The sequence below is a fragment of the Phaseolus vulgaris genome, chromosome 6 (genome assembly GCF_051622355.1).
Source record: "Phaseolus vulgaris cultivar YP4 chromosome 6, ASM5162235v1, whole genome shotgun sequence".
In the NCBI taxonomy this organism is placed as follows: Eukaryota; Viridiplantae; Streptophyta; class Magnoliopsida; order Fabales; family Fabaceae; genus Phaseolus; species Phaseolus vulgaris.
This window is the reverse complement of record NC_143503.1, coordinates 23056358-23069416: the sequence shown is the minus strand read 5'-3', so window position 1 is coordinate 23069416 and position 13059 is coordinate 23056358. Positions and strand designations below refer to the sequence as shown.

The following is a 13059-nucleotide window of genomic DNA, read 5'->3' as shown; positions in this document are numbered from 1 at the left end:
AATAAGAACTAAAGTTCAATATTGTCTATTTTTGTTCTGTCCATATGTATTAAAGAAATAATAATTATCAAATTATATGTAATTATTGTATGCAATATTGTACGATATTGTACGCAATTAATTTAATAATGATAGAATTTCATGATTTAGATTGTAATTTGATTTAGATTGTAATTTGAAGAGAGAAATTTCTATATATTTCATATACAGTAACCATACACATTATTTTCTTTTTATCATTTTCGTATTGTCCAACTAATACACTAAAATTTTACTATTTTAATATCAAATTTTGTACATCATATTGAATACTTCCTACCTTTATTACACTTTCGTTTTATATTTTTCTATATTATTAGCTAAAAAATTGTTCATTTTCAATTAAAAAGTAATAAATATTTTCTCAAAATTATTATACACAAAACATTATCTTGTAACTCTGTAGAATTACTATTCCATCCATTCTTATATATGAAACACAAATACCTAATTCATTAGATTAAAATTGATTGATGTTAATAAATTTATCTTTTAAACTATCTATGTGACTAAAATTCTTCTTTACTAATTATTTCAGTATAATTTTTTTTGTAGTTAACCGTATTTCAATCTTAAAAATAATTAATATAAGAGACTTTATTTGTTTGTCCTAAAGTAAAGTGATTGCTGAAAAATGATTATTTTGTAAAGGTAAATTAATAATCTTGTGTTTTTAAGAAGTTCCTCTTATACCCCAAAACTTTTTTATGGTGCACACTATAATCCTATGAAGGAGGAAGAGACCGGTCCCAGAAAGTTATTATGCTACTTGAGAGATGTGAGTAAAATAATTGAATTATGAAATTAAAGATATTTATGTAGTTGTGCATAATTACAGTAATTAGGTTTGAAGTACAACTCCAACTAAATTATATAAAGAAAAAGTTTTGTTGTACAAATCTTTTGTTAAATTAAATATATTCTTGTAAAAATTTAACACCAATAATATTAAAATTAATCTGAAAAGTGTATTTTCCACATATGATGGGGTCCAATACTACTATTTCCATACCAATGATTCCATCTAATGACCGTTGCAAAGGTTTCATTTGTGACATTTTATCGTTATTTGCTTTTCAATGTCACATGCTGTGTTCTTTTATTCATCTCACATGTTTGATTTATGAAAACAATACTTATAAGTAACGTTTGTCACATTATATAGATAGATTATTACTATTCCAAGCCACAAAATTCAATCTTGTTTATACATTAAAGTTACACATTACAATCATTATTTTTTATTTCAGTTTAATCAATGTTTTTTTGAGTTTAAACATCTAATTAATTATGTTAGAATTAATTAACAACTATATTATATATTTTTTGTGGGCATTTCTCTAAACATAAAGCAAATTAAATGGTTTAATCAATGTTATTTCTTTAGACAGCTTAATCTTTTTTCCTTAATTTATTTGTTGGCGTTCTGGTCAAAGATGATGATGATGGTTCCAGAGTTTGCCTCAAATAGCCGTTGCATAAGTCAATCTCACATGGGCCAGGCAATGCTGCCAATAATGCAAATTAACTTATGATTGAATCAGTCAACAAATGTTTCTACAGATATAGATACGTTGTGAGCGTTACCATAATCTTCAATAAGAAATATATAGTTTTTTTACACTATTTTGCACACTATCTGATGATTGAACTATTCAAATAACCATTTTTTACTGCATCAAAGTCCCAAAAAGCATCTATTGCTTACAAAAATTGCTTAGACTTATGCACTTAATGCATAGAACAGAAAAATGATTCAAATAATACAGCAGACCATGGAGCACACAGGCCAACACATGTTGGCGCTCTGGTGTCAGATTCAGATTCTCAAACATAGGAATAATAAATGTTTTTGTTTAATGAACAGATTTCTGTGTTCATATTGAACATGTTTCACTCAAAAGTTGCAACACCATTAAAGATTTAAGAGAGAATATATTTCATTCCAGAGTGTACAATACAATTGTTTCAGAATGCAAGCTTGAGAAATACTAGTACATGACCAGAAACAAAGTTGATTTCGGTATATAATGTGCTTGCTTTGTCTTAATACATTATTGTTGCCATGAAGTTCAATGTAATAGCTTGAACTCCAGTGAATGAACCTTGAATTTCCCTATATGTCAGATTACAATTACAAATACAAATGTCATTGAAACTAAGTGTCCATAATGAACTAAAGAATCAAATGAATAATAATAACAAGAAATTCTTCATCTTCAATCAATTTTGATCTCACACACAACTTGGTCAGAATTCAAGTCTTCCTCCGCATCAGAAACAATGTCTTCGAGACTCAAAGACAAGCCAGAGGAGAAAGTAAGTGTTGGTTTTTCTTTAGGCACCACAAGAGACACTCCTCCTTCATTGTTGAGAATCTGCAACACTCTTCTCATGGAAGGCCTCTGAGCACTATCAGGGTTAGCACAACTCAACCCCAAGAGCAAAAGCCTCTTCATTTCCCCTTCCTTAAACTCCCCATTCAGCTTCCTGTCAGCAGCCTCAATGATCCTCCCTTGAGAGTGCAACCCCCAAACCCAATCCACCAAATTCACCATCTTCTGCCCCTCCCTCTCAATTGGCCTCCTCCCACAAGCCACCTCAAGCACCACCACCCCATAGCTGAACACATCACTCTTCTCATTTGCCATTCCACATTGAAGATACTCAGGAGCAAGGTACCCCATTGTCCCAGCAGTTAGTGTTGAAACAGGACTCTTGTCATGGTCCATAAGCTTGGCCAACCCAAAATCACCCAACCTTGGGTTCATGCTCCCATCTAGCAATATGTTCCCTGTCTTGATGTCCCTATGAATCACCCTCTGCTCACACTCTTGATGCAAATAGCTCAAAACAGAAGCCAACCCAACAGCAATGTTCACCCTATGAACCCAACTCAACACATGGTTAGTATTACCTCCTTCACATTCTTGGTAAAGCACCTTGTCCAAGCTTCCATTTGGCATATACTCATACACAAGCAACAACTCACCCTTCTCAACACACCAACCTAGGAGTTGAACCAAATTCTTGTGCCTCAAACTAGCTATAATGGATAACTCGGCCAAAAACTCGGTTTTCCCGTCGTACTGTCTTGACCTTTTAATCGCAGCTATGGTCCCAGAAGACTCAAACAAAGCCTTGTACACTGTCCCAAAAGATCCTTTCCCAATTACCCTTGAAGCATGAAACCCCTTAGTGGCCAACTTCACCTCCTTGTAACCAAACTCTTTAGGACAACATCCCACTGTCCCAAAGCCTTTCTTATTCCTCAAACCACGCCATTTCAGAAAAGAAACATACCCCAAAACCACAAGCAGGACGCAGAAAAAAGCAGGACCAGCAATAGCAACACAAAGACCAAACAAAAACCTCTTACCACGGTTATTACCACTACCCTTGGTTGAATTTGAAGAAACAGGAATGCCCTCAACCGCAACACTCGAAGGGCTGCTAGAACCATTGATCAGAGGGTACAAGTTTGACTCAAACTCCAAACTCCAACTCATGAGTTGGATAAGCTCGGTGCTTCCTAGCGTGGAACCGGAAAACCCCACATAGAAACCATCCTTAAAATACTCATAAAGGTCAAGGTCAACGCTCAAGACAGGGTTTTGAGGCTTGGAAGAGGCTGGTGACGAGTAGTTCAAGAAAACTTGGAGCTTTTTCTTGTCAGCATGGTGATAATCAACCCAAGAAGTGATCGGAGTGTCAGTGCTGAGATCAACGAAAGTGGGGTTGGTAAGGGAGGAGTTTGAGGTGGTGGTGAGGTCGAGGGTGAGATGGTTTTGGTTGGGGTGGAAGTGGAGGGAGAGGAGGGTGTGGGAGGAGTTGAGAAAGAAGGAGAAGGTGGAGGAGGGGGTGGCGGAGGTGGTGGTGTTGGTGATTGAGAAAGTGAAATTAGTGGAGAGAGAGAAGGAAGGGGTGGTGGTGATGGGGTTGTTGAAGAGGAGGGTGCCGGAGGAGGAGGCAGGGACAGTGGTGGAGAGGGTGAGGCCGACGAGGCCGTTGCGGAGGAAGGAGTCACCAAGGAGGGTTATGTTGCGGAGGGTGAAGGAGGGAAAGGAGAAGGAAAAGAAGTTTGTGTTGTTGTGAGAGAGAGCCATTGTTGTTGTAAAGAAGAAGAAGATGATGATGGTGGTGGTGGTTCTTAAGAACATGGTGTTGTTGTAAGATTGAAGATGATGAATGTGTGAAAGTAGAGAAAGTGAGGAAGTGACGATGGGATTTAAATAAGGAAAGGGTGGGAATGTGGGAAGATAACGGTTGTGCAAAGTGGGAAAGTGGAAAAGAACAACTAAAGAAAGTGGCTTATGTTATGATTATGTCACTCAAATCATATGTTTTTCAGAAAAGGATTGAGGAGTGTCGGCAAAAAAATTGTTACCTAGTATGAACATGTGATGTTTTTAGATTATTTAACAATACTTTACTTTAAATTAACAAATTTGAATATATTGACAAAAGAGTAATACAGATTGAGAAGTTTATGACTGTTTAACGTTTGAAAAAAAAGATGAGTGTTAATTAGGAAAATTTATTCAATAAATGGTTCATTTAATTTTTAATTTTTTTTCTTATTGAGAAATAGGTTTTTGAAACGAAAATATTATATAAGCCTTTGAATTAATTTCTTAAAATTAAATTTTTTGTTTGGGTCTTAAATGTATATCATCATCATCAAATAACTACAAAAGTTATTAATTTTTTAGGGTATAATTAAATGATGTCTTAAAGGTTTAATAAATTTATTTAATTTTTCTTAACTTCAGAAACTGGTTGAATAATGGGGTATAATTTGAAAGATTAAATTTACTATTTGATTTAAAACTATGTAGACCCATCCCAACTTTCATCAATGAAATATTGAAGCATTGTTTGAACGAGCAAAATGAGTCTATGGGGTTTTCGTATATGCGGCAATTTTATTTTTGAAGAATGATTCTACTTGACTTAACAATTAAATATATTTTTTATATTAATTATTAAGTTAATGATATTTTTATATCAATTTCATTCGAGTTAAAAAAAATATTTTATTATAATATAATATTTTAAAAAATAATTATAAAGTAGTTACTTTTAATGTTGGTTCAACATTTTTTTTCTTATTTTTACTTGACAACCCCTTTTAATAAAATATTATATTTAATTAATAAACATAAAATAATATTATTATTAGTTGTATAGAAAAAATAGAGTGTAAAAAATATCCTTCTTTTTATTAAGAAAACATAATATTTTAGTATTAAAAAAATTATAAAATATATATATTTTTTAAAAAGCTAGTGTGAAATAAAAAAAAGAAAATCAATGTTTTTTCACAAACAAGTGGTGGTCAAAGAGGGGTTCAAAGTCTAATAAATATGTGAAGTGATTGAAGCAAAATCTTTCAGTTTCCTATGTGAAATCATTGAAATTTGAAGGCCATGTGAGTGACTCTGTTCTCTGACCCACCATCTCATGAAAGTACAATCCAAAACAAATCAAAGCATATAAATTCAACCTACTTCATTCATACATAGCCGTTATAAATGTGAGATTCATCATCACTAAATATAAACTATTATCTTCAAACTTGAGATTCATGAAATAAAGCTTCAAAACATCCAACAATGAGAATCACAATTCAACTACATTGTCTTTTATGGTAACACAAACTATTTATTCTCTGTTCATCATTCTCATCTCACAGCTGATCCTGTTGGAAGAGAGAGAAAGGATCAAAGTTGATAAAAGCATTACTTGAGCAACCAACAGCTTCTAGGTACCCACCCACATCATTTGTGTCAAACATTTCAGGGTTGGTGTTTTGGTGCATGGAAAAATCCAACCCAGATGAATAAACTGCTGCTGCTGGTGGAGGTGGTGGTGGTGGAGGAGGAGGTGGTGGCAAAGGAGGGTGAGGCATCTCCATAGGGTTAAGCCCAGGCCCAAAAGTAGGCCCGTGAGTACCTCCTTCAATGTTGCGACAACGTTGGAGGAAAGTACCAAGAGGCCCAATGTATTCATCAAAGCCCACATTTTGAATGGCCCATAACAAGTCATCTGCATTCATAATCTTTCTGTACTCACTGAGGCATTTCTCCTTGGCTTTTTTGGTTACAAAGGTAATGTAGTTTGTAGCACTTTGTTGAATCATCTCTTTGGCCCCATCTGAGACTTTTGCATTGTTTGGAAGAAACTTTCTCATGATTTTTGTCACATTTGTAATTGGCATCTTGCTCTTATCTCTTCCAATCAAATTAGGGTTTTGACCTCCATTTGAGTTTGCTGGTGCTGCAATTTCTGTGTTTGCATAGTTGTTTTCTTGCTGCAAAGGCACTGTTAAACCAGAACCAATCAAACCAAATATTTCATCATCTTGGATTTTGAAACTCAGAGCAAAACTACAAATTTTAAAATGAATATATAAAACAATCTTGAAAACCTAAAATTCTTATACCTCAGAAGCATAGTAATATAAGCATCAAACAAGGTGAGGGAAACAAAAATTTTAAGATCAAGATAACATCATGTCAATAACCAGTAACATAATTATGCATAAAATGAACACAAGAGAAGAAAGAAGTTAATGCATGAAATTGCAAAGAACCAAGTTCTTAGTCTTGAGAAAATCACTAATGAATGTTCTGAGAATATAAATTAAGAAAATTAATTTAATTTATCAAATAACTAGTTAGTAAATGTGTGTTGAATGATTTTGTGTACTTTTTTTTATAAAGGTTTATAAGAGTACTATACAACATTTAAGGATATAAGTTTTGACAATTTTTTTACCAACAATTCAACAATTAGTTCTAGGTAGTGACTAAATAAAATAGAAGAAATTAATTTTTTACTACTTTTATAAATTAATTACAAAATGATACTTTTTTTTTGTGATATTTTCTTTTTTAAGTATTTGTTAAAAAATGGTAAAAAAAATTCCTTGAACTAGTATACATGCATTCTCGTATAAAAGGAATATATTGCAACCCTCAGGTTCATTATTAGATAAAATTGGAATATAAATTCTTCAAGAAAGATCAACTACATATTAAAATCATATTTCAAGTGCAAAAACCAAAATAATTCATAAATAGAACAAATATATTGGAATACAAAAATGAAAAAAAATCACCCTTCATGAAAAATAAACTTAATAATTTATATGCAACACAATTATGACACAGGATGAACACATAAAGACAAGTACAATTGTTGAATTAGAACTTTATTCAATCGAAGTAAACAAAAAAAAAAAAAAACACAACCATGACCATTAATTGTTTTTTATTAAAATAATTACAAATTTAGTTTAGAAAAAATGTCCAACTTGATTTGAAATTACTTTGTGTGTAGACCATTACATTTAGTTAAACAAATTCTTAAAAGTTAGAAATTGACCAGTGCAAACATTAATTATTTAAATAATATAAATATACATTTATCATCACCACTTCAATACAAAATTTGCACTAACCAAGGTATAAATAGGAATTTAAGTATATATATATATATATATACATATATATTACAATAAAAAATTTATTAAATATAAATCAATTTTAGAGATAAAAATAATTAGTTGATATATTGACTAAATTAAATATTATTTTAGAAAAAAAAATTATTAGTATCTAAATTAGTTTCTATTATTGATAAATAGTTTATAAATTAGTAATTATCAAATTTTAAAATCTAAAATAATATTTAATTTAATTAATATAATAACTAATTTTTTTTTCTAAAATTAGTTTATATTTAATGTAGATGTGAAAAGTAAATAATACAACATTATACATGAATATGATACCTTCAATTCCAACACAAAGTCTTAAGATAAAAAAATAAAATAAAAATAAAGGTATATAGAAATTCTATACAAGTTAACTAACACTAGTAAATTAAAAAAAAAAAACACTCTACACTATAAAGATTATGCTCATAAGAATACAAAAATCTATATGATAAGGTAGTATTTAAGGGAACAATTACCTCACATTAGTGAAAAAGTTGTGACAATCCATAATTAATAAGAAATAGTTATATATAATATTTCTAATTAAATAATTGATATTGAAAAAAAGAATTGGAATATAAAATATTTCCACCATTGTTAGTATCTCACTTTTATTCTATAGTTTATGATATTCTTTCTCAATGAAGCAACTTTGACACTAAAACAACATTGAAACCGAAATACAATTAATGTCCACGTGGTAACAAGACTAATATATCTTAACATGATAAAAATCTCAAATGAAAATTAAAATCTATATAATTCACACTATAAATTTTTTTTGTAAAGTTTTACATCAATTTTTCTATGATAATGACCCTCACAATAAAATTTAAGAAATATATTAAATAGTAAATTAAATAATTGGTTGGTTCTTATAAAATCAAACATGATAGAAAGTGTTAAGTTGAGATGTAAAAATTTATGAGTTGTTTTTCTTTAAAGTTATTCTTTTTACATTTGTTATGATAATAATGTTAAAAAAAATAGTCAAAAATAGGAGTTGACTTTCTTTACTAATGTTAGGTTGAATAAATACATATCATAGAGTTTAGATTTTCTACAAGGTTTTAGGTTTTTTTTAATCTTATTCATCTAAAGTGTCTTCAAAATATATTAACTTTGATTTATTAGTTTTTTAAAATATTAATATGAATATATTTTAAAACATAGATAGAAAAAAAAACATAAAAAATAATGGACACAAATTTTTTTCAATATGACTGAATTATGACACAACTTAAGAATGTCAAACATGTGTCAAAAACATATTCAAAAAATATTAAACACGACAAATATTATTACACGCTATTCTATAATATCGTGAGTCTCTTAAACACGTGTCAAAGGATGTTCAACGTATTTAAAAAAGGTTAAATAATAATGTTTATCTGGATTATCTGAATGTCAGACACGTCAAAAACATATTTAAAAAACGTAAAATGAAAAAATAATATTTTATAAAAATATTATTACTTCATTATTCTCATTAATATTTTTTTTCTCTTACATCTCATCTCCTATTCCTCACTATAAAAAAATTATATATAATAATTTTTTCTTAACAACTAAGATTAAATAAACAAATTTGAAACATAAAAAAACCAAATTGAAAAGAGAAATCTTAATAATATTTTTTTTAATATGAGCTAACTCTTTTTTTAGTCTATAAAAAAATGTATTTTAACAACTTATATCTTTTCTGTCGAAAAGAGGATTCCTCACTTCTTTCTCTTATTCAAAACCGTGCATGAGACTTTCATCTCGCACGGCTCTAAGTGATAAAAGAAAGATAATCAAAATTATATCATGTTAACATTCTAAAAAATAAATCATTTTAAATTAACAAATAAATATATTTCAAGAATAACTTTTTTCATTTATTTTCTTAAATAGATTTTCATAAACTATGAAGTATACAAAGCTAACCATTAAATCACCTGATAACATTATCATGGACTTAAACTTTTATATAAACTCAAAATATACAAAAACATGCATTTGATGAACATGAAATTAGAACAAAAAGAGGAATTAGGTTCAACCCAATCCCTTGGTATACAAAAATTATGTATATCAATAGTAGAAATACAAGTATATGATGACAAAAACAAGTATTAGAATGGTATGTTATAAGTATGCAAACATAGATATATACAAAAGATGTGTTGAGTATTTACCAGAACTTGATTTCACTTGTTGATCAATGTGAAAGAAGGAACCTCCATGCTCCATGGCCTTTGAAAACACTGAACTTCTTCTTCCTTAAAAGCTACAAAAAAGGGTCAGAGATTTTGAGGTTGAACTCTTGAATGTGACACTATGGAAGTTCAACTACTGAATTTATAATGTAGTCCAAGTACACAGTTTTTGGTTCTATTAAGAGTTACCTTGTTGGTTTTGGTGATTAATGCAATATAAATAATGCTTAATTTATTTCCCCCCTAATATTTTTTTGGTTAAATTTATTACCAGAGTAAAAAAATAGACAGTTTGTGTGTTTACTTTATACAGCATTTAATGAAATATTGTATTAATTCCACTTTTAAATATAAATATTTTCATTGATTTAATATTCAGAAAAAGTAATTAATTAATTCCTTATATTGTTTCTAGAATAGTATTTGTTAAACTAAAGATTAAATGACATACCAAAATTTTCTATGTCTAAATTTGTAAAATTCTATACGTATTCCTAATAAAATTAAATTTTATATTTAATGCTCATCTAAGAAAAAAAAGTTTTATTGTTCTTGATGCAGGAGTTTGACTGACTTAAAGTGTTGGGATTAGTTTTTTAAAAAAATTAATTTTTAAATAATTTGACTCATTTAAGGAATACTGAAAATTTTAATTATTGAAAAACAAGAAAATGGTTTAATAACTTTACTATTTGTTACTTTAAAAATTTTACTATTTATTATATGTAAATATCTTTTTTTGTTCTATAATGCTTGAAAATAGCTTCTTTTCTTTTTCTCTCTAAGACCATAAACATTGTTTCTTTTTTTACTATTGGGGAGAATGGTTAAATGCAAGTGATGACTCAACAAATATTACTGTAATACATTTTTTTTTCATACTGAAAAGGAAGCACTCTTTTGTTTTGTGTGCTTACTTTTGCTAAATCTAATAATTTGTTATATCATTTATATCTCTTTTTGTATTATAAAATAAAAATGCATAATTAAAAATAAATATCATATTTTCTCGTTTTGTTCCTAATGAAAATGCCAACAAAAAGTAGAAAAAAAAGGGAATACATTTGAAAAATGAGAAAAAAAAATGAAATAAGGTGTTTGGGGTTATATGGGAAGCTACAATATTATTTGTTTTTACCATTGAAATAATTTTTATATTCATTTCTAGGCAAATACTATGAAAACATCATTTTTATTAAATTTTTCATTAAGTAAGAACATGTTAGTTAATTTAGAAGATATCTTATCATTAGTGTATGGTCAAGGGACTTAAAAAAATTGGTCAAGGGAGTTATTTTTTTCAACATAAGTATTAATCAATTTTATTATAATAATAATTACTATTGTTAAATTTAATTATTATAATTACTATACCTTTCTTCTTTTGTCCTTGAATGAAGAAAAAGGTCCACACAATTGAAAAAAAAAATGGATTTGAAAAAAAATATGGGAAAAAAGGAGTGCAAAATTTTATTAGATGAGAAAATCAAGTCGCATTTATCTTATAATTACCAGTGGGGAAATTCATGCGTGCGTATTTGTATCTAATTTTTTAAATATTGTTAAATTTTTTGTTTTTTATTATAGATATTTATAATAATTATAATTTTATTGAATTAATATATATGACGTAAAAACATGGAATTTTTTCACACAAATTTAACATTTAAAGCACACAAATTTTTTAAGAAAACTAAAACCAAGTTTCAGTTATTATGATATATTGTGTATGAAACATGTTAAAATTTTGATTTTAATATAAAAACTTTTAGTATTTATTTTTATATTCATATATTCTATATTTTTCCTTACTTTAACTTTAAGAGGGTGTAAGGACGTAGAAAATTACTTTAGAATAAAAGTGGTATGTTTTAAATGACTCTTGAATATTTTATTAATAAAATGAAAATGACATATAAATAGAAAATTCAATTATTCAGGTTTCATTTTAAAAGAACTACCATCTCTCTACAAGTTTTCTTTTTCTTTCCTCTCCCTTCTCTCTAAGATTCTAACCTCCTCACTCATCCGTTTGAGGATCGAAGTCCACCATTAGACTCTTGAAAGCAAGGACTACAAGACTGCAAACAGAATCTCTGATAGAGTAAGTTCAATTTTTACTCTTCTATTTGAGTTAAATTTTGAACTTGTAGATCTATCTCGATCTAAGTTTATGCATGTGACCCTTTTCGCCTTAGGATTAGTCTTTGTTATCTCAGAGTCCTAGTGATATAGTTGTATTTTAATCAAGACTCTGTGGTACATGTTAAACTACTCTTGAAGCTTTTGGTAGACTTGAGGCTCTTAATGAGCATCTTCTCAAGTAAAGGTAAGGGAAGTTAGTTTAAATTTTCAATAGAACCCTAGGCTAGAAGATCTGGATGTGCGGTGACGTGGTCACCAGTTCCAAATTTTTGGTTTGCAGGATTTCTTGTTTTGAGTCGATTGGAAATTGAGTGAAATTGAAGTGTGAAATGGTAGATATAGTAGATGTTGTAGAATGTATATGAGTTTGGAATTAAACGAGTTAATGAAATGTTTGATGAAATTTGGTTGTTTGATTTTAAGTGATTTTGATTTAGAAATCATACATATGTGTAGATTGATATACTAGTTCAACGACTTAATGAGAATGCTTGTATAATTATGAGCAAAAAATGTTAATGTAATGTGTAGATTTATAAATTTATCAATTGATGGAATGTTGGTTTATAATTTAACAGGCATAACGAGGTTTATGCAGAATTTTTCTGCATATCTCGCTCAGGCGAGATAATTCTTGCTCAAGCAATAATAAAATAAAAAGGGAGGTGCTCTCAGCTTGATTCTCGTTCAAGTAGGAGAATTCTCGCTCAAACAAGACCTGGGATGAAAATTTGGATGCTCTCAGCTTGATTCTCGCTCAAGCGAGAGAATTTTCGCTTGAGCAAGACCCATTCTCGCTCAAGCTAGAATCTCTAAAAAAAAAAAAATTAAAAAAAAAGTTATTTTGGCTTTAAAGATGTTGGTTTATTTAGTTATGTATAGCTTTACTTAGAAATTATGTAGACTTTTATCTCATGTATGTTTAATTGAAAATTTCTTTAATTTGACATTTATAAGATTAATAAATGAATCGTTTTGTATTTTGGAAATTCTCAAATTTGGTATGATTTATTTGTTTGATGTTGGATATTTTGAGGTTCATAATATGAATTTTAATCAAGACATAGTATTTTCAGGAAAGAAAATATCGTGTTAAGATTGTTTAGAATGTGCATTAACTAGGGATTCGTCTAGAAGAAGATATCCTGACTCTTCTGAAATAATGGAATC

The 13059-nt window shown here is 29.0% G+C and overlaps 2 protein-coding genes across 2 annotated transcripts; both read right to left on the bottom strand.

Annotated features, from left to right (window-relative positions):
* Window positions 1-1954: 1954 nt before the first annotated feature.
* On the bottom strand, window positions 1955-4268 carry LOC137831362 (putative L-type lectin-domain containing receptor kinase S.7). Its single transcript, XM_068639008.2, has one exon. It carries the CDS (start codon window positions 4197-4199, stop codon window positions 2259-2261), a length of 1941 nt encoding a protein of 646 aa, XP_068495109.2. The 5' UTR covers window positions 4200-4268; the 3' UTR covers window positions 1955-2258.
* Window positions 4269-5623: 1355 nt separating this feature from the next.
* On the bottom strand, window positions 5624-9842 carry LOC137833467 (nuclear transcription factor Y subunit B-1). Its single transcript, XM_068641814.2, has 2 exons — window positions 9724-9842; window positions 5624-6363 (listed from the first exon to the last, which is right to left on the bottom strand). Exons 1-2 carry the CDS (start codon window positions 9776-9778, stop codon window positions 5729-5731), a joined length of 690 nt encoding a protein of 229 aa, XP_068497915.2. The 5' UTR covers window positions 9779-9842; the 3' UTR covers window positions 5624-5728.
* Window positions 9843-13059: the final 3217 nt, after the last annotated feature.

Bases quoted from the DNA above. Each gene is read 5' to 3' on its own strand.
- LOC137831362 (XM_068639008.2), bottom strand. From the start codon at position 4,199: ATGTTCTTAAGAACCACCACCACCATCATCATCTTCTTCTTCTTTACA.
- LOC137833467 (XM_068641814.2), bottom strand. From the start codon at position 9,778: ATGGAGCATGGAGGTTCCTTCTTTCACATTGATCAACAAGTGAAATCA. The intron at 6,364-9,723 runs GTAAATACTCAA...CTGGTTTAACAG, and splicing joins ACAAGTGAAATCAAGTTCTG to TGCCTTTGCAGCAAGAAAAC.